General features: G+C 41.6%; 2 protein-coding genes across 2 annotated transcripts in view; both read left to right on the top strand.

Moving 5' to 3' along the window:
* The window catches only part of LOC104963498 (multiple PDZ domain protein-like), a 16,205-nt gene extending 15,306 nt beyond the window's left edge, over positions 1-899 (top strand). The window contains exon 16 of the mRNA XM_010792097.1: positions 812-899. Within this exon, the coding sequence (XP_010790399.1) occupies positions 812-899 (88 nt within the window). The remainder of the gene's footprint in view (positions 1-811) is intronic.
* Positions 900-7,687: 6,788 nt separating this feature from the next.
* Positions 7,688-22,900, top strand: part of LOC104963499 (latrophilin-3-like) — a 117,724-nt gene continuing 102,511 nt past the window's right edge. Inside the window, exon 1 of the mRNA XM_010792098.1 lies at positions 7,688-7,752. The gene's annotated coding sequence lies outside the window, so the exon portion shown is untranslated. The remainder of the gene's footprint in view (positions 7,753-22,900) is intronic.

Raw genomic sequence — 22,900 nt, forward strand, 5'->3', positions numbered from 1 at the left:
GCTTGGTCATAACTCTTACTGATGTGCCGTTCTCTGCTGCTGACACTTCACACATAACAAATACTGCTACGTGTGTGTGTGTGTGTGTGTGTGTGTGTGTGTGTGTGTGTGGTATTCTTGCGGCTATATTTGAAACTATTATTTAGTAACTGTGGGAATGAGCATCTTTCTCTCTTGTAAATGGAGAATCAGAATCATTAGCCATTGGTCTTTATTTCTTTATTTTATAAAAGGGGCAAATGTTCTTTCTCCTTCTTTAATAGTTCTTAAATAGCAGACTGTCATTGTAGGGTTGACAGGCCGCATTGGTTTCCTTTCAAATCCAATGGGATTTCTCCTTTGGATTTAGGATTATTGCAGACAATCTCTGTGGCAAACAAATGTTTATGGTAATTACACGTTTTGTGCAGCGGGATCATCTCCCCATATGAACAACACTTTATATTTATTTTAAGTAAAAAGCTAACATTGGGCTATAAAGAAACTACAGCATGGTCACATGACTTCGCGTCACCGCCGCTAAGCTAAAGGTGGCTACTGTTGGGCTTAATGACATCTACAGTAGTAGTGTCATTTAGACACTTAGCGTCTAAAGTGTGGGATATTTACTTATATATTTTACAAAAATGTTATTCGCCTAATAAGCCCTATACATCCATTAAACCAAATGTGTAGCCTCTATATCCAAGTTGTCTTTCAGAAGTAAAATCTGCAGACAACCTCAATCTGTCACAGCAGTAGACGTCTGTGCAGCATGGGGTCACAGCCCAATACTGTGCTGATGCAGTTATAGTTGTGTCTTTCTTTGTAGTCACACTGAAAGGTTGACGTGCCCCCAGCTGACTGCCCCCTCCTCACAGGGGTCCTGCGATATCTCGCTTGTCTCCTTCCAGGCCTGAATGGGCACATTGTGCTGCTTGCTGCAGACCACTGGGTCCTCCACACACACCTGTCAGGCCATGTCCTTGGCGCCTTGGGTGCTGAGACACTCCAGAGCCCCCCGCTTCACACATGGTTATTGAACCCGGCCTGCACACACACACACACCTAAAAGCAGCCGTATATGAAGAAATAAACACATGTGGTTACGCTGAAGACACAGAGACATACACAATTGAATTTCACATAAACACATGCATACACACACTCTTTCACACACTTTATTGGAAAAACCTCTCTTTCCCCATGCCAAGGTTTGATTCAGTGTGCATGTCGGCCTTAGAACTCAGAGGGTCAAGTTCCATATTTGTCAGGGTGGGGGCACAGGCCGGCACATGGAAACAGGATTGAGAAGTAAACTAGCGAAACTCGATCCACTGCCTCAATCAGCTGCACATTTTCTGCTTGAGAGTCGAGAGGGGAAGCTATGTGTGTTTTACATTAGAGCTGAAATCATAACCAACAACTTATTGTAATCAATTCATAATGTTTAAGCCAAAAACAGTTGCATGATTCAACTATTTAGTAGAAAATAAATGGCATGTCAGTTAATAAATCATTGTTTTTGCTTTTTTAGAAAACATTGTTGGAGATTTAATGTGAACATTAGCTTTTAGTTGGTACTTTTGGGTTTATAATCATTACTCATTAATATAAGATATTTGAGTCAAGTTATTGTTATAATTTTTCTTTAAAAAAAATCAAATCAATCCCATACAACTGTTTCTTCATATTGATTGATTTATATTTTATTTAAGGCAGATGCTATTTGCACCCGGGTACCCATAGCTAACAATGCTATATACACCCTGGTGCCCGTAGCTAACAATGCTATTTACACCCGGGTGTCCATAGCTAACAATGCTATTTACACTCGGGTGTCTGTAGCTAACAATGTTATTTACACCCGGGTGCCCGTAGGTAACAATGTTATTTGCACGCCGGGTGACCGTAGGTAACAATGTTATTTGCACCGTCGTAAATCCCCCTTTCGAGCGTAAGCGTGTCGCTTTACGGCATGAAGTGACAGTACGTTTTTTTTGGGATGGGTGTAAATAGCCGAATAGCTGCCATGTATCTATTTTCACCCGAGTGCAAATCATACATCCATTTAATTAATTATAAACCACTTTTATTCGTCATGAAGTCAGCCTTTTTCCCCCCTATTTCCTTACATTTTATTGACTGAAATTCTGCTGTCTTTATACGTAAATAACATTGAATCAACATAAACATAATACATTTATTATTCCTGTTTTGATATATATTCTTTCAAGTACATCCTCTTCCTCTCTCTGAGCACGTGTCTATGGCCTTGGCCGGTTACTCTCTGTGGAACAAATGTACCTCTGCGTGTGGCGTTAGCATCACACGAAAATGCTAAATGGCTCATTCTGAATGCACACAGCGTGCACCCTCGTGAAGGACCTATGGTGTCAAGTCCCACTACTGTCACCCATACCATTTTCCTCTCTATTGACTTTTATGTTGTGCTACAAGGTTGGTCGTGGTGGTGGGGAATATGTATGTGTTGCAGATAAAGACGAGGCAGATTATCATAATGATATTCCCCTGTAGGTAAACAGCAGAGGGGAACCTTTCCATAAGAGCGTTTGACAGCTTGTTTTTGACGACACATTTCATGCATTTAGTATTATGGTCTGTAGACGTAAAGCTTTTTTAAAATATGACTGTGAGCCGGGATATCCAGGTGAGATCATGTGAAATCTGGTCCTGGCTTTAGAAGCAATCTTGAAGAAAACATGATATTTGCATAAATATTCAAACACATGAGCTTGCATACACCAACCAATGAACAATTTAACTGAGGTGCCACCCTAGCTGAATGCATTATACTGGAGACCATGTGTGTGTTCAGCACTTCTCTCTTTTATGTTTCCACAGACACATGGACAAAAACATGAATACACATGCGTTCGCTACATAATTTTCCAATTAAGGCCAACTAGGGCCCTTGTAGCCTATCGGGTAGTCTTAGGGGTAAGAGCTGCATTGTTTGGTTTCTCTTGTCAACGCTTCTGATTTGAATGCCGAAACAGAGTAAGAGAGAGAAATGGGGACTCTGGGAAAACATGGAAATATAATAGATGGAAATAAATATAAGGAAAATATCTATGGGAGTTTGCGCTGAGAAAATGAAGAGTCTACTGACACTAAAGAATGAGGAAGTAATATGTAAGAATGCATTATCCCGCTGCAGGTGCCAGCAGCCCCAGTCTATTGTTATCTGCTTCCCTGAATTTAATGTGACCCTGGGGGGCGAGGATGCTGCCCATGCATTATAAATGCTGCCCATTGACTTTCATTGGAAAGCCTCCCCTTCCCTCTCAATGAACAGGCCCTGACTGGCTTTGATTACTTAACTGATAATAGCAGAGCAAAGTAATTAGTGTTACATTTACATGAACAGAGGTCTTGTTTGTATCCACACTTTGATGCAGGGATGTACCGTGCAACACAGTTGTTGGAAACATACCAAAAATGTAAGTTGTATCTTATTTTCGCAATGTTATCTCATAATTCCTTTTGATATTATTGCAGATTTGCTGTAAGCTAGCTAGCTAACATACAATTATGAAACAGTCTAACTCTGAAGCTGCAGCGCCATTCTCCGAATGGAAGTGTTTTGGGTTGTTGTAGCGCATTGGCCCCCGTCACCATAGTGATGAGTTGTTCACTGTGGATTTTTTAAATAAATTCATATTTCTCCTTACAGTGTGTAATAGTACATTTGCTGAAAGTTATGGTTTGTTATACTAGAAGTGCAGTTTACCCCAGGGTGCAAAGACAGCCTTTATTCAGCCTGCTATTTCTCTCTGAGAGCAGCTCATTGGAGTAATCTGTGAAATAAGTAGTGGAATAACAGTACTACACTCAGGAGTATGTAGGTTACTGATTCAAGGGCGCCTCCTCTTGTAAAGATTCCTCCATTTCAATACGTTTTCAGCTCATTAGCCATATCTGCTGTGCCTTTAGCCTCTGCACACACAGGCCTGCTGTCAGTTACAGTGTCACCATCGCCGGGTCATTTAGTTTAAAGCCCTGCTCTGCCGATTACAGCTTTTGTTGTGAGCGGCCGTGACTACTGTAACGCGGGTGTTTGGGTCAGCGCTGGGTACAATAGCTTAGTTACTCTCGCTGACTTCCTCACTATTGCCTCTCTCTCTTTCTCAGCACATTTTCCACTTGGCTGATAAAATAAGCCACTCTTTCATGAGCTTTCGGCAGGCCGCGGTGCTGTGCCTCAGTAAATGCTTTTACAGAGACACACCAGGCTGTCGGCTCGGATCAGTCATACAGTGGCTGCATGCATGCACCTCGCTCCTGTTTGGTCTTTTGTCTCCTCGTACACGATTTTTGGACACACAATAAGCTTGTGCTAGAGCTGCTAATATATTTCAAGAATGCCCACAACTTTTTAGCCTTGAGGCAGGAAAACTATTGCCACACCTGCCCTGTTTCTGTTCCCCTGGTCAAATTCAGGCTCCTGTACTTTCCATCATGATTAGCTTGAAACAACATGAAGTCAGAAGTTAGATAACCTGCAGCTGCAGAGAAGCAGATGGCAAGTGCAGACAATTAAACAAACTGCAAATAGATGGGGTGGGCATCCTGTAGAGCTGTAGAGTCAAAGATGCGATGAAATTGAATATTGCGATAACAATATCATTCTGCTGCTTCTAATACATTTCTAAAATGCAACATGTAGCTTGTTCTATTGAAAGATATTATTTCGAACATTAATTTATCGTACAAATTGAGCATTTATCTGAACACAAAAGGTACAAATAATAGTAGAATAATAGTTCAGAGATACAGTGCTTTGCACACTGTGCCACAATGAATCACTTTCAGGGTGTGAAATCAAATTTGGGTGGAAGTTCATGGCAGGGAAAGCAGGACAACCAGCCTGTGTTTCATCACTTTGTAATTTAGAAAAACAGAGAACAGTACTGTGATGCAACATCTGAAGAATAAGTAGAGAAGAGGGCCAAAGGCAAACTTTTCAAACAATGGTTTTTGTGTTAATGCTGCTTTAGACAGTACCTTTTTATACATTTCTGAAAAAGGGAGTCATTTACTTGCAGATAAAGACGAGGCAGAGTTATCCGACAACACTCGTCACTTTACGTCTGAAGTAATACTGGCAGTTTTGTCCATGCCTGCAGCCTTTTACATTAAACGATTTTTGAAAAATACTTTAAATGGCCTTTAGAAGCATGTTGATGTTGTCTTCATACAAAAACTCAATCAATGATATAAAGATTTTTCTCAAGTTTTGGATGATGGTTTGTACACTCACATTATAGATGGTAGCATAAATGAAGGCCTCTAGCTCAATTCATGGGAGATAAATACTGTTTTGATTGCAATATTTCTCAGATGAATACCAGACATGTCTCCCAAATTGTTGATCTCTATGTGTTGTTGCATTGAAACTCAAAACATTCCTGAATAACTCCACATTTCTGCTTTCATTAACGAGCATCAGTGCCCGCGATATCTCAGTGTCACATCAGGTCATCCTAACCGTGGACTTCAATAGAGCTGAGTAACTCTGGTATGAACATCCGAGAGGCTTAGAGAGCATGGTCTACATTTCTCTGGCCCTCAACTCATTGAAGATATTTAGGAATCTTCATCTGCGGCCATAACTTCCACACAGATTGTTATAAGAAGATAACTGATGTATATGTTCCTGCTCCGTCAGAGAAGCAGTGGAGATCGCTTTTGTAATATATCAATGTGTAACAAATAAAATGTGGTCCATAGCTGTGATTACTGAAAACTAGGTTTGGCCAAATGATGGAACATTGAACTGCCCAGAATATGATTTTTATTTTCTATTGTGCATGGACTTAATCTCTCTGTTTGTGCTTTTAGTTGTTGCAATATGCTTTGTGTTCTTCTCCAAACAATGTTGACCAAAATGAGCTTCAGAGGTTCCTTTGAATCGACCTCCGGCTTTCTGCAAGTCTCACATCTAATCAGACATGATGAAGAGCAGATTTGAAGAAGCACTTGTTCAGAAGCCAAGATTATTTGGTCATAGTTCGAGACGATTTATTTGACTCTTTTCGCTCATTTTTAAAGCATGTGCTTCTAAAATATGTTAACAGGCAACCCTGATAGGTTAGAGTACAATCATATTTTGTCCAATTCTGCTAATAAAATATCTAGTTAATTTGCACAGTGTACACAGCACTACTGATTATTCTTTTTAATTTTGGCTTATTATTCATGACCCTAACCTGCTCTGTGGACGCCTCAATTACTCTGCTGCTCATCGCTGTTATGATTGAAGTCGAGATTTAATTATCAACATGTGAAGATAGCTTGCATCACAATAATGAAAGAGAGAGAGGTGGCATGTTTTTCAGCGAAGGTGGTGTGGAAGAAACGTGCTATTTTATTTCCACTCAATACAATTTGAATGTTCCTGCGTTTATGTAGCTCATTAAATCAGCCGTAATTAAAGTGAACCTGTGCACAGTGGCATCAGAGCAGTAGCAAAGGTTTCTATTGAATATGAGTAGGAAGAGAGAAAGTGGCACATGAAAAAGAAAGATGATAGGCTACGAGGCAGAGCAGGAGAGTAAAATGTGAGCGTGGGACAACGAGGCACGTTAAAGGTGACGAGGGGGGGCAGTCATCAAAATGCTAATGTTGCATGGGATATTTACTGCAAAGTGTTAATGCAGTTTAAAACAGGCTCTTTGTCCTGCAGCCCCGGTTGGGCTCTAATAAATCAGCCGTTAAAAGCTGATGTGACCTGAATAGCTCTTCATACAGCCGCTCTATCGCCCACTGAGAGGCAGACAACAGCTGAAACATTTATGAGAAGATGCCACTTAATGCTGGAAGACCCAGAACAGACTAAAATATGGTGTTTGTGTGAGATGCCACTTTGATTACTAAGACTTCTGGCATTGATAAGTCATATATCTTTTAGTTCTTCAGAGTTGATTTATGTCATGGTTGTGCACAGGCCCATTAACGATGACTCTAAGTCATGATCGCAGACATTAGAAGTTCTTCCTGCCATGACTTGATTTCCTTATTTATGGACACTTTCTTTGTAGGGATATGTTTTGCCGCAAAGCAAACATATCTTATCGTGAACATTTTTACCAATATTGCAAATCAATTGAATGTAGGAAAAACAGATTGATTTGTGTCATGGTTGTGCTCAAGCCTTGTTCAGTAATTATGTCAACAAGGAAGTTAACTTTAAGTCAGACATTAAAAGTAGTACTTCCTGCTGAACTGTCCTGCATTTGACTTGCATCAATATGTCAGTTGCACTAGTTTCTGTGTGTCTTAAAGAGGCCCCATCGTGCTTTTGGGTGGTATTCCCTTTCCTGTAGTGTGTTCTATTGGTTTGTGTGCATGTAGATGGTCTGCTAAGGGTACAATCCCAAAGCTCAATTCAGACGGAGTTTCTCCCAGTCTCCCCCACACACTCTCTGGAGGAGACTTCATATGGACTGATATTGGACAGAAATATATTTCTTGCAACATTCTACCCATTTGTATCACAAATTAATAAAAATGAGCAAATATAAAGACCATTTCACCAGTCTGCAGCATCGTAACATTTCATTTATTCATGGGATTTCATCGCATATGTTGCCTTTATTATCTATTACACCTCTTACGTTATGAAAATGTGATGTTGTTCATCATGTTTTACTGAAACAAACCTTCTTCCTCTCTGTTTCCTTCAGGATCGAGCATGCTTTGACTATCTGGAATGTGATATTGTGCGGAGAACACTCAAGAAGCAACAAGGTATGTCACTTATTTTTAATGAACATCTCTGAGGACACGTCCCCCCTCGACACAGAGCAATAATGAAGGGCATTCATGTGGTCCAATCATGCGGCTTCTTCGTTGTGTGCTATGGGATGTTTATGAAAATGATTCATGAGAGGTACTCCTTTCAGTATGCAAATCTGTGGGACATCACTCTGAGCCTTTTGATTTCTGCCGCCAGCGATGAGGAGGGTTTTTGGTCGGTAACCATACGTATCCGTGTTTGGATTTCATTCCCTGATGCAAATGATGTTTTCAGTGTAATCATGCAAAAGCACAGCTGGCTTCCATTCCTCTAAACCTCAAGTCTCTTGCTTTGTGCACACAACACACACACACACACACACACACACACACACACACACGCACACGCACACGCACACCTACACCTCATAACCACAGACACCTTCACGCACCAATATTATTTTCCTCTGTTTGTCATTGTTGTCTTCTGCAGCCCTGTGTTTGCTCTCTGCTGCTGCCACTTATCCTCTTCCCCTTTCCCTCTCTCACATGCCAGCTGACGCCCTCCTCTCCTCCTCCTGTCGATACACACACACACACACACACACACACACACACACACACACACACACACACACACACACACACACACACACACACACACACACACTTCCCTCCACATTGAATGGAGCCACTAGCCTCACCGCCTCCTGTGGTGAGCCTGGATTGAATCCAATTAGGGAGATTGTTTACCCTCCTGAGTTTACTGGTGGGCTCCTCCTCTCCCTCCCTGCCTCCCTTCCTCACACACACAAACACACACAAAAAAACACTCACACACACCATCCAGTTTCCCCTACATCTAACTCAATACTTTCCTCTTTCCCCGCTGCAGTGCAGATTATTTTATGTTCATATTTCCCTCTCGAGCCCATTGTTGATATTATTTTACAACACTATGCAACAAGATTAATGCATGAAACCCAGTGCGGTGGGAGAATGTGTGTCATATCACCTTTTTGATGAGGCCTCTGGGACTCATATCCTCTATATGATGGGACGGGAGATTTCAGAGGAGAGTAATTGGGAACCATAATCCCAGAAACTACACACACATCCCAGGATTATCCCTGTTTTTAGAATGAATTTCCCAATTCCCTTGCACAAAGAAAGGACAGTAAATGTTGCTGACATGGGAGTAATGGTCACATTAGTTGCAAGGTGAAAATAGAGTAGTGCTGTCATCTGAATAACATTGAGAGCAGCGGGCGATATCTGCGCGTGGCGCTTGCTCGTGCTTTTCCGATACAAGGCGTAAATCTGCTGCAGACATAATGGCCTTGCTCTCTTTTTCTGCAGAAACACCCGCTGCTTCCCTGCAGATGTCCCGCTGTGTGACTGTGTACCGCTGCTGCTCAGAAATCAGATACTGTATTAGTGCTGAAAGATGTCAAATGAATTAAAAGCTGCGGTTCGCTTTGATGATAAATATCCTAATGCAGCCCAGCATGGAGTTACTGCCTTCATTTGACGCACCTCGTTTTGCTTAATGTGTGGTCACTTTAGATTAAGTGTAATCTACTTCAGAGAGGAGGAAAACTCCTGGATTTAAAAGCACAATATTTTGATATGGTACTATGGATCAAAGGGTTAGGCAGGATAGGACGTAATTAAGATATGCAAGATATGTTTTTTGAATATCCAGAGTGTCTCAACCTCAGCTCCTCCTCCGAATGCTTTGCATACCCATCCTGGCTGCACACAGCCTCAGGCATTCAGGTTAGTTTGACCATAATGCCCTGTGATGACATGAGTTTGGTTCTGTTATCTTAAAGCCCTGCAGTCTGTTTGCACAGTGAGATCCTGCCGGGGCTTGATGCAAAGCGTTTCATTTGAATGGAGAGGGAGGGAGTGAAGTCTTTTTGGCCGTTGTCAGCAGTGTTCCTTACTTTGTGCAGCTTTTGTTGTTGTGTTGCTGTTTCTGGGGAAACTAGACGGGCTCGGGGAGACCGGACAAGGCAGCAGAACCCTCTAAATAACCACATTATTTCAATGGCACACATTGCTGGTAATGTGTGCCCCTCTAAACTGTTGTCTTAACAACTGTTGGATACTTGCTCAGACATGTTGGTGGTCCCAAAAGACAGAGAGTTCGCGGGGACATTCACGTCCTTAGTTTTGAGCGGCTGTAAAGGAATCAGTGTTGTTGAGGGGGATATATAGATGTGTGTGGTTTTAAATGGTCATTAGACTGCTTCTCCAGTCTTTACAACCCCTCATCGTGCCTTTTGCATATACAAGTCAGCATTCACACACATTCATACAGAGGGGCCACCTGCTTAGGGAGACTAACATTCATGCACATGTCGGCAGGCATGTGTACATGTGAATTAAATGTGCACGGACGCTGTTAAATGTGATGTTTACAGAGACGCACTTCAACATTCTGCACCTCATCCAATGCAATATTCATGTGTTCAGTGACCTTGCATTATCGTCGTTAAATGCAGCCATGCATTTTTAAATCCTGTAAATTGTGTATCTCACTTAGGAATATTAATATTCAGTGCTAAGAGAGGATTTCACACGCACACACAAGTGTAACAATTCAGCTGGAGATGATTTAAAAGTTAACAGAGGTTTGGGGAAATTAACCCTTCTTTCCCAAGAGTTTCTCTCACCTTTATCTATTTAATGAATGTTTATGTACAACACAATCAGCCCACCAGTTATAGGTTTCAATCTGTTGTTTAATGCTTGCAAAAAATGGAGGGTAAGAAATTCAAATCTCTCAATTAAGCCCCGCAAAGAAAAACCTCTGCATGTTTTTGAAGTGCTGGTAGATTAGCTTTGGACAGAGTCATGCTAACCTAAACAAACACAATTTAGCTGAAACATTTAACACACAGGTGGGAAAATGTAATTCCTTTTAATAATGATGATTATGTTGCGTTTATTTAAAAATACACTTGTTTCTTCTGTAACTGTTCTGGAAGACAAACAGAGCCTAGAACAGGACTGAAGTGCACTTCATTCCATCAAAAAGGTGCCCTGTGCCTGAAAACAGCAAACATTGGTGCGCACATGAAGTAAATCCAAGTTTAAGTAGTAACTGAATTGTGTAATGTGGTAACTAGATGTCAGAGAGAAGAGAGTGAAGCCTGAACATTGTTATTCCAGTGCCACCGTCTCCTCAGTCCCAGAGGGCGATGCGGGTGAATGCTTCACGAGGCTGGATATGTAGAGACTCTTCCTCACGCTGTGCCCTCAAAGTGTGACAGAGAAATATACGGTGAATTTGGACAGAGCTATTTCAGGATGAGACGGGGTTTGTAGGATGTTAGGACAAGAGTGTTGTCATGTGGCCGTCTGCTCTCCTGATACCTGCCCTGACAGTTTGTGTGTCTCAATAAAACAACATCCTGACAGCCCAGCAGCATCTTCCTCTTCCTCATGTGCCCCCTCCTCTCCCTGACCATCTATGCCGACGTTAACGAATAGTACGATCTGTTGATGACAATTAAATCCTGCTCACGCTGCACTGGATATCATCTGACATGACAGAAGAGTCCAAAGCAGCCTTCATTTGAAAGACGCCGATGCTATGTAAGCTCCGAGGCATTGTGTTTGAGATATGATGAGTGGAAATCTCCATTTGCTGCTGCACATTGATGTGGAGGAAGCTTCAGACATGCTTCAAGTCCAGGGAGATGAGCCTCTAACCTGCAGAGTTCTTCCTCTTTGGTGTCTCTTTTGAACTGCGTGTGCACCCTGTCCAAGGCTTTAGCTGCAGCGAGGTGTGCGGCTCTAATCAGCCGTGTTTGATGTGCAGAGGCTTTGCAGAGGAAACCGAGATCTCTCAGGACATTAAGGGTAGAGGAGAGGAAGAGATTACTGCTGGTCTTTTTATAGAGGATCACTCCATCTTGTCCTTTTTAGCTCACTCATTAGTTCTCCCCCCCCCCTCTTGGACACTGATTCTGTCTCTCAACAACACCAAGGCCACTTCCTTCACTTTGGCGACGAACCTGTCTGGCTCGTAGCTGAATATGACTCAGAAGGTGTGTGTGGTCCTCTCATTCTGGCAGGTATAGAAAAGCATGAGCCCAGGAGAAGTGACAGAGACAGATGAATAATGATTGCACATGCTTTCCTTTGTGGAGGCTGAGGAGGCCGTGACATGCCCTTTCTTCGTTTTCCTTTTCCATTTCCTCCCTCCCTTTTGGCTAGTACCTGTGAAATCAGACATCCGTCTGTGCCCGTCAAAAAATAACCCACATGCTACCACTCTGCCAGTGGCTGTCGGGGGTTCAGCGGCTGAAAAGCAGCGCGCACGTCGAGTTAATCAGAAGTTGTCAACTCGGAGCTGCGTCTGCTCTGACTGTGTGTTCTGTGTTCGCTCTGCTCCATCACAGCTTTGGCTGCAGTGTAGGTGTGCTAATGGCCTCTTTATCAACAGGGATCATTAAATAATGCCCTGCGACTGCATATTTGGCAGCAAAATTGTTGTTTAGCAGAGGAAAAATGGAGACACAGGTAGATAATGGGTGCTTGTTGTGTCTGCCAGCCCAGTTTAGTGATGGAGCACTTTCATACACCTTCATGACCTCTTATGATTATACATCATTTTCAAGTACATTGGCCGCTGTTCCTTTTTACATATTCCCAGATGGTTTATGAAAATGCAATTTGCATATTTGCTCTTACACATGCATGCTTTGCTCCTTCGCCTGTCTTATAAAAACACGAGCAGAGGAGTTATTGATTTGCATATGGGTGAAGCGGCGAGCTCCTCCCTGCTGTCGGTGTGCATGTGAGGATCCCAAAGGTGCCATCACACCCGTCTGTCCTTTTTACGGTGGCTCTAAAGCGCGGACAGGGGATGCAATCTGTTCGGCCCTCCCTTGAGTTTTATTTACATCCACGGCCTGGCAATAAATGCTGCAATTTATGACTTACTTTTTAATTAGAAATAATGTCTTGTAGAGTTTAAGTGATGGATGGTTTAATCAATATATAGACTGCGGCTGGGCCCGGTGATGAACGCGGTTATTGACAGCCTGCAGAGTAGCCTAACTTAACACTTTGTCTCTCAGAGAAATATGTCGTGTTTTGCTTGGCCGTGGAAACTTTCTTCATTCTTCCTCTTTCCATCTTACTGTCTCCAGCTCCTCCGTCAACACTTTTTCTCAACAGCCAATGTTTTCTCCCAAATGAATCAACCTCCCCTGTCAAGCTGCATTTAGGCAATTACTTCACCTCAGTGAAAGCCCATTGTGTAGCGTGCCACATTCACTCAGGTTAAAATGAAATAAAGGCTGCAGTAGAGTACTGTGATAAGTTGAGGAAATGTAATTCTCAAATAGGTAGAGATTGTTTTTAAATGGGGAAAGCAATTCCTTTTAGAGGAAAAAGGGTGAGCAGAAAGGATTTTCGAGTAGAATAATTAAATAGGAATCAAGTCAATGGGATTTGTTCCTGGCGCTGTGGATGATTGCGTAATTCAGCAGGGATGGATTTATGGCACTTGACGACTGAAGTTCCATTTTGTCACTTGTGGCTTATTGTGAAGTGCTCAGACAGAAATATGCAGAACTCAGTGAGGCTTTTTAATTGACCAGACAATACCAAATACCCACAGACATGGAAAATGGGTTTTAAAAATATTCATGACACTTTAAATGTTGTTAATTTAAACACAGAGGTCAAAGTTATAGTAAAAACAAAAGGTATGGCTTTGCGAATATAGGACCTAAGTTTGTTCAGTTGAGGTGCCACAACTTAGTGGTTAGGTTAAGGAAAACGCCTTATTTCGGGTTTAAATACATTGGACCGACCCGTTCCATAGTAAATCAAGTTGATAGTTATAGATAACAGAGCTGCAACGTGATGCTTCATGCAGACCACCTACATCAAAGACATATATTCTTGCCAGTTCAACCGCAATACCTTTTTTTCTCATTGATTAGTGTTGCATTCACTGCCCGGTGCAGGTAGAGGTCGTCGTAATGACTCCATGCTTTGTGTTCTTGCTCTCATGAATGACATGGATCCCAAGCTATGCAGCGTCTCTCTGGTCAATGGTTAATTGTTCTGCGGCAACTCAAAGCATCCAGGCTCTGTTGCAACTGACCGCGCTCCTGTAGATCCTGACCTGGGTATGTTTTCCTCCTCCACCCCCCGCCCCCCCCCATGCTCATTTCCACTCTCCATTCCCTCAGTGTGCTGGCATGTCTTAGCTTATCTGCCTCCTTTGTGCAACATAAGCTTGTAGATAAGCAGTATATTGGGCCGGGTTACTCATGTCTGTCTTGTTCATTCATCAGAATCCTCTAATTCCCCGCAGAAACCTTTTTCCCAGACTGCAGGTGGCCCATGTTGTAACACAGAGGGCACGCCTGATCTCTCCTGAGCAAACAGAGACATTTACTCACCACTGAAGCTTTTGTGTTCCCCACCAATGACGGTAATGCCCCGATATGTACGAGTGTACACATGACTAATCTCGGAGGCGGTGTAAAAACATGCCTCTGATGGGTACGAAGCTTTAACCGAGATTAGCTATGAAGTCGGGAATTTTCCGCCTCCTTACTGGTGGTTGACAGATAGGTGGCATGCACAGAATAAACACAATCCCCTAACAGTGGTTACCCATAAGCCCCAGAGTCCACAGGTGTTTCCAGCTGCAGGAGGCTTGAGGTTTTCTTTTTTCAGACCATGACCCAGGTCTTTCAGTAATGACACATGGTACAGTAACTTAGTAAGAGAAATCCCCCGAGACTCCGTCCTGCAGGGTCATTGCAGACCAAGAACTCTGTGCTGCCCAGTTAATTAGGAATTACAACGTGGCGCGACCCTCAGTATGTTCTCCATGGTCAGAATAATGAACACCCAGAAAAAAAGAAAATTGATTTGGCTTCTGCACAAGTCATTCCATTAAGACTTTATAATTACACACAGACATTTCTCCATGGTCTTTCAATAAGAAAGTCTAATTCATTCGATGAATGTGCAGTGATTTAAGGGCATGAGGTAGTGTTGTAATTTGACATGTGATATTTGGTAATACTCCAGTCAGGGATACACTGCAAATGTTTTTATCACTGATCAGAATAAACGCAATCATACCCAGTGCCAACGAAATCATTTGCAAACCAATTTAACTCTCCTCGCTTTTCCTATTAATTAAATTGCTGCAATATAATAATTTTTCCTGATTGTTTGGCACCAGTCCTTAATTCTATTAAGCAACTTATCGAGTAGCATATTGAACAAATGCACAGCTTTTATATTGTTTACTGTAGATCATGAGAAAGCAAGAGAAATAAAGTATGCGGATAATGCAAGAGAAATAGACTTGTTGATGTTGTTTGGGTTCAGCATTTATCCTTCCTGGTGAAATCTTTGTTGCCTGGTTTTTATCTAGCATTTATTTTGCATTTTCAAAATATAGAAAGTGTGCTGTTTGTGTATTGAGAGAGGAATCCAGAACAGGTGGAGCGTGGGCTCTACGGCTAAAAATACAGACCCTGAAAATTACATAAACATTTACTGTTGAGAAAGAAATAAATCCAATTGAACCTATAATTCTCATATTGCTTTTCCGCAGCAGCTGGTGCGTTCACGTGTACCGCTGCTGATTTGAACATTCTCCCCGTGTATTTCCTCCCGTCTGCCATATCATAATCATTTGGCCCGGTGCCTCCGTTGGAATTGTTGCATTGTCACACCCTGAGCAGGTAGAGCGTGATGCATCTGCTCACAGGCCGCATTATTTTATCAGCTGCATGAGCGGGTCACAGTGCGGTGCAGAGGGTGGTGGTGGTAGGGGTGGTTTCCCCCTCCCCCCCGTGTCTGTCTGTGTTGGCAGCGACTACGCCCTGGTACACACCGTCCCTCGATGCAGTCTGGCAGGCGAGTGAATCATCTTCCCGTCACAGGTGGAGGAAGTACAGCAGCGGGATTGGCGATCCAAAAGGTGGCGTCTGGCCCGCTGCTCAGGAAGCGGTTTGACTAGTGTCTACTGGAAATGAGGATATGTCCCTGCATGAGAGGAAATGTAGCCATGCAAGTTTGTATTTTTCTCTACCAAGAGAAAAGGGATTTGAAGATGATATCAGGGTTGCACAATTTCAAAAAAATAACTAGTTTTGACAATTGCAATATTGGAGGCATTGATGCTTTTTGCATTACAGTGTTATTCACATTATCTTTGAAGGATTTGCACCCTACAAATATTTGTTTATGTCTGTGGAAAAATATTGAAAGCAGGGGATATCTCTGCACCTCCACAAAATGTATTCAACATTTTATTACCACATATTTAGCCTTTGACAAATGGTGTGCTTCTTGCAATTTGAATACTGCACTAGTCCATGTTGCAATAAATTGTGTTGCCTTAGAGTAAATCCACGTTTCTAAATGCATGTATCAGCAGTCTGCTTATATGTTGGTGCGCATCTTAGCCCTTCTGGTTTGTGTGCACTTGTATTTCTCGCTGTGTGTGTGAGTGCTTCTCCTGCACTTGGGTGTGTGTTTGAGAGGCTGTTTCATCCGAGCTCTTGGAGGAAGGTGTTTGCGAGGGCCGCTGATCAAAGCCACGGTCCTCGGGGCCAACAAGGGCCCGGCGCGAGCAGCAGATGTTTCCCGTCTCTGTTAAAGCTATTCTTAATTAACCAGCGCCGGCTAATGGCCCCCGCCGGTGTCGAATGCACCGGATCGCTTTCCTCTCCCTTTGTGTGCAGAACATGGGACAGAACAGAAAACGCCCGGGATATCTTGTTCCTCTCTAACACTCTCTTTGTGCTCCTCTGTGCCCAAAAATCCCTTTCACAGTAATTGGGTGTGAATGAAACACTTGCGCTCGCCTATTGTCTAAAGTATAGTGTTGCATTCAGGGTTAGTGGTTGAACAAGCCAAGAGAGGTGGCAGAAAACTGGGTAAGAGGAGGGGGGGGGGTCGTGGGGAGTGTTGTGCAAGTGAAAGGGATCAAGGACAGTGTGTGTAGTAAATTAGAAATAACTGTCAGATTTGTAGCTTGCTGAATGGGGCAAAAGAAGGCAAGACGAAGACCTTCAAGAACAGAAGGGGTTCTCAGACAGTTTGCAAACTGGAATACAAAGTGGACAGGCATGTTAGTTTGAAGAGAAACGGAGCTCTTCTTCATGCTGCATGCAGGAGATTGATTGAGAGATTCGGTGGGTCTAATTGTGCTGTACCATCTGCCCAAGTTACAGAAGCTGCCAGCCGTGTGACAGCTTCCAACAGGCTCACTGACGAGCAGATGTGTGTGTGTGTGTGTGTGTGTGTGTGTGTGTGTGTGTGTGTGTGTGTGTGTGTGTGTGTGTGTGTGTGTGTGTGTGTGTGTGTGTTAAAGCATGTCACGTTTTTTTATGGAATTAAGACAAGATTTCCCGCACATTGTGAAATTCCTTTTATATCATAATTAAACCCTTTATTTGTGGCATTTTCTTCTGTATTTTGTTATTTGTTGCTGTCAGTATTGCTATTGTTATAACAGCCTGACAAATGTCATAGGCACGGCATCAATTTACATAAATCAATTAGGCATTTTTTCACTTGAGCAATGAAACAGATCGCCAGTGGAATCAAACAAACAAATTCTCTGCTCAAAACAAGCATACTAATTCATCCAGGACATTCATTTGATATTCACTGAGAGGGCCGGGAGGGAATGTTTTCTTTAATACAATAACGAAAATCCTATTTGTCAGAAAATATAAATGAATCCCCTGAGGTTCATAATTGGGGTTTTGAGGAAATGTCCAACATTTTCTTAATTGATTGTGTGAAAAATGTAGTTGTTTGTTTTGATCAATTTAACGTAATTGGGTATCACGGTATCTCAATTTATAAGTGTATAAATGTATGAGCCCATTGAGAGAAGACTTAAATAAGATAGACACCGCTCTCATGTGTGGTTTCTTCTCAGGAAGTTTTCCAAAATGCTATTTTTCTTTTTGGAAGACATTTAAACTGAAAATGACCGTCTTCTTCCCAAATGAATGTCACTGTTACTAACATATTGAAATATAAGAAAGTGTTTAAATCTGGTACAAAACATCATGTTTATTATTATTTACTGGGATGCATTTTGATTAGATTAGTCTTTATTGTCTTATACAAGTACACCGAAATGCAGTTTGCATCAAATCAGAAAGTGCAAGGCGTAAATAAGGTGCAGATGAGGTTACATTATATACACATATGTGGGTTTACAGAAGATGCATGTGATTCATATTTGTATACATTTGAAATATATACAAATTGAAAGATAAATAAATAAAAAGGTGCGGGTGCTGGCAGGCCATTTTGACCGATAAGATGCAGGGTTTAAGGAGTTGAATGAAGTTGTAAAACATGCAGACAGGTAATGTGGACACACACTTTGCTTTACCATCCACTCTGTAGTGTAAACAGCAAACTAAATGAAGCTGTTTGAAATTGGACCTCTCTATGTTGCCAAGGGGGGACAGCGGATTAGCTAATAAGGTTATTGCATTTGCATACGAAATCACTAACAAACATCCGTCTGCTGCGTGTCCATGCCAGCGGTGAGATTTAGCGTTCCTCATACTCTGTCTGATTGAACGTACCATTAGTATTATTACTATAATGCATTACTGATAAAAGCTGAAATATGCAGATCTTTTTTTATTTACATAAAATACGCCTAAAACCAAGGCTATTTAATCATTTCAAGATTTCCATTCACTGCTACGTCTAACATCCTTCTGAACTCGGCTGTCCCCAGCGTGAAACGTTTACAGCCTTTTCATTGAGTTATCAAGCCGCAGTATCTCTAGCAAAATGAACATTACACAGATACCTTGTAAATGTCCAACAGTGATGCAAAGCCACTAAACATGACAATAAAGTAATGGACTGTTAATTTACATGCAGAGCGAGGGATTTCACTGGTTCAGACGCTGCAGATGATGCTAACAAAGTGACAGACAGAGCTTCGGTTCTTAAAGTAGGACATGAAATATATTTAAAGAAAGAAAAATAAGTGAAAAGTTCTGTCAGACATTGACATATTTCTGGACTTTTGTTCCTTCCGCAGCCGCGTCTCTTGCCTTTGATTTGGCCGCAGATGACAGGGGGACATTGGCATGTGTTTCATATTCTGCATACTCATATCCCCAAGCCCCTCCAGTCATTATTATTCAGTAGATGCACTGTTTGGCACAAGGACAAATGTTTGCATAATTTATGTAAGGCCGTCATCAATTTTTGAAAAACGTCCCCGGCCTTTTCTCGTAAATAGATCAGCCTGGACGTTAAAGCAGCCGCAAGGAGGAAAGCAAGCTTTATTTATATCTTTACCTAAGCTTTGATCCACTGCACACTTCACAGAGTATATTAGGGTTGGTATGTCCAGCTCAGATACTCTTCTTATACCTGGTCCCATTGGGATTAAGAAGCGAGACTGTAAGGCATGTTCTCCTGAAGATGTCAGCTGCTCAGATAAAGTATTTGGAGATGAGCATGCAGCACACTTCCTGTGGATGTGTCCCTGAGGGCTCTCACCTGAGGACTGCAGTTATTTCTGGCGCAGCACAGCTCACAGGAGGAGGTCCTCTGAGGAAAAGAGAAGAGAATTTGTTATCCCGGGAGAAAGTGCTCTATATTTACTTTAATGAAGAAGGGGACGGTGTAAATAAAGTCCCTTTTTTATTCTGAGCCTCTTCTCCTGTTGTCCATCTGTTTATCCCATAATCCCAGTTGTAGATGTTTTCTGCGCCATTGTCCCCTCCTCAGGATTTCCGCAGGACCCTGTAATCCATCTTGTGGAGGGATGGATTTCTTCTGGCTCTTTAGTTTGATATCCTAAGCAGAAGGAAATCTGGCGTGTGTCCTTTAATTTGTGAATACTGTGAAAGTGTTTAGTGGAGATTGAATAATGAGCTTTTTGGCTCCTCTGCTTGTGCTTCCAGTTTCTGCTGATTGAGTTCAAAAGTAAGACTTATATAATAATAATAATGCCTTTTTTTTATACTCCTTAATCTGCTGCATGGAATCCTAGGTACTTACTAAAAGACATTTCTAATCTACGAAAATGTGATTATGTTTTTTTTCTTCTTCTATCTGGTTATATTTGGGGTAGCTTTTTATATAAAATAATTGTTATATAAGCTGTATTTGGATAAGCATCTTGGGATGATGATGATTATTTCTTTTCATATTTGACATTTAATCAATCATCCTGACTTCTGCAACAATCCACTTATCATTTGTAGTAGTGGAAGCCAAAAAAAAGTATTTCAGTAACAATTTAGATGACATGAGCAATGTTTCCATGCAGACCGAGCTCATCAGGTCACATTACGTTTCTCTCCATGCAGACTTAGTGTTTCCATTTAAACCTGCTGTTTGCATCTGTGTGCAAGCAATCAATAAGCAGCAGAGTGTGTAATCTGCATGATGACTGCTGTGGAGAAGACAGAAAAGTGCAGACATGGGAGGAAGTTATTGCCCTTTTGACCTTCAAAGATATGATATGGGAGGATAAATACAATCGGAATTCATTGACTTTCATCGTGCTTAATAGCAGCTTGACTCTGCACAGAGAAATGCAGTGCAGCCATGCAGGAATATATTTAAAAAGGCTCACCACTTATGTTCTTTTCCAATCTCATATTTGTTCTAAAGGAAAACAGATCGATGTGCTTCACTTGGTTAGGCGACTCGGGGGATTTATTCCTCGCCAGTGACAAGCCGCTCCGAAGCCCGGACTCAGAAAAATAGATCAGATGTGTCCCGCTACATAACATGACCTCCAGGAGCCGGGGACATTTGAATACATACATATTAAGAAAGAATAATACTCAGTCCTTTAGTGATATCCCACTTACTTTCTGCCATCTATTGTGCTGTCAGGTTTCAGTTCGGCCATTTATTAATTCTTACAAGACGTTGTGTGGAGACAGTGACGGAGCACGCTGAATACTCAACAGTATTTATTAGTCAGTTGCAGAGAAATCATATTAACAGTGTACGATTCAGACTTTTTCAATGTATGCCTGAACTTGAAAAGCTTAAGGACAACAGTGGAAGCACCTCTTTCCTTTTCTCTCTCTTCATTTGAAATAGTTGACAGAAAACATTTTGTTCTAATACAATGGACACACCATAAACATGTTAGCAACTGCAAAGACAATGTGAACATGTTAATGCCTAATGTCATTTTGTTATCCTTGTTGTATCTGTTGTTTACATTTTAAAATAGACCTTAAATACATTCAGAAGTTGTGAGTAATACATGTAAAATAATCCCCAATTTATTTACGATAATTGCAAATACTAATAAATAAATTGTAAATAAATGATTGACTTTAATCATTTAAGTTATCATAAACTGACTTGCAGACCATTATCATGCATGAAAACAAAAAGATGAAATTGGGGTCTTTTACATACATTAAAAGCAGCAGATTTCTTGAGTATGTCTCTTTTGACAGCAAACGGAAGGCTTGAGTTCAACCTTTTGTCCATCAGTTTACACACAACATGCTGAAAGTGGAGATGAAGGCATATGGCTCTATGAACTACAGTCTCTAAGTGCTTCATTTTTCACACTCACATGTGGTCCGTTTCATAACTCATTTAGCGGGAGGGCAAGCATCGTGCGTTAAACGGGACATTGTATGCATATTTACGCCATTTAACACCCTCAGACTGTGGTGCCTTGTCTCTGCTAATACACCACAGGATTTTCGTTTGTTTACCCCAGCTGCTTGAAGATGTGACCCAGGATATGTTGCCCTATTAGAAAGCAATAACGGACAAATTGCTTCGCAGAAGTATAATAAAGGAGTGCTGTGAAAGACTGCAAGCGCAAAATCATTTCATTTTCAGTCGTTCAAATATGACACATTATTCAAATGTAAGTGTTTTTTCTTGACCTGCAGGGTGTTTCTCTGTTTATTAATTGTAAAATATCTTGTGCAAGTCTGACTCATAATTTGATCTCAAAACATTTGCCTTGAGTTTAGGTAATGCTTGTTTCGTGTCATGCACACACATGAACACAGATGTGCATTCATGCTTCTCACACTCAATTTAACATGAAACATGAGCCAACTCTGAGACCCCAGCCTAATGACTGCTGCTGCGCTGGTTAGTGTGCACGTCTTGCTGCTGATTTGGTGTGAAGTGCATGTGCTCCATGTGAAGGAGGGCATGCTTTGACTTTGGCATGAAGCCCTGTGTGTTTAGACTACAGCTGCACTGTGCTGACATGTCAGTATGTCAGACTTTTTTATTTAACCCTTTTGTTTGTTTGGTTTGTAGCTATGGCCAGCTGTTGGGACTGTTGTACAAGAAATACTCCTCTTTTGTTTGGAATGCAATTGGGTCTAACTGAAGAGTCAAGTTCAGTGTTTGGATTGCATGTTAGCATAACATGTTAGCATGTTAATTATAGCAGCATAAATAGCATTACAATAATACACAATATAAATATACTGAACAAAATAAAATGCTCTATAAGAGACAAATAAAAATGTCATGTATATAGTAAATACTCCATACAAAACAGCAGTACAATATGTGCAAAATGGTCGGGGTGGTGAAAGGCTGTTCAGGCTGTCTTAAGTGTGTGTGTGTGTGTGTGTGTGTGTGTGTGTGTGTGTGTGTGTGCGCGCGCGCGTGTGCGTGTGCGTGTGCGTGCGTCCGTCCGGAGCAGAGAGAGGAGCTGCGGATTATTTTTATTTATTAATGCATCAGTGTTTCTTAGGGTGAAAAACACTAAACGATAGATTACTTCAGCTGCAATTTGGTGCTCTATACAGTGGGGCAAAAACATATTTAGTCAGCCACCAATTGTGCAAGTTCTCCCACTTAAAAAGATGAGAGAGGCCTGTAATTTTCATCCTAGGTATACCTCAACTATGAAAGACAAAATGAGAAAAAAAAATCCAGAAAATCACATTGTCTGATTTTTAAAGAATTTATTTGCAAATTATGGTGGAAAATAAGTATTTGGTCACCTACAAACAAACAGGGGACCTAGTCAATGACCTGCAGAGAGCTGGGACCAAAGTAACAAAGGCTACCATCAGTAACACACTACGCCGCCAGGGACTCAAATCCTGCAGTGCCAGACGTGTCCCCCTGCTTAAGCCAGTACATGTCC

This window comes from Notothenia coriiceps, unplaced genomic scaffold (assembly GCF_000735185.1).
Source record: "Notothenia coriiceps isolate Sejong01 unplaced genomic scaffold, NC01 NC01_scaffold00036304, whole genome shotgun sequence".
NCBI lineage: Eukaryota > Metazoa > Chordata > Actinopteri > Perciformes > Nototheniidae > Notothenia > Notothenia coriiceps.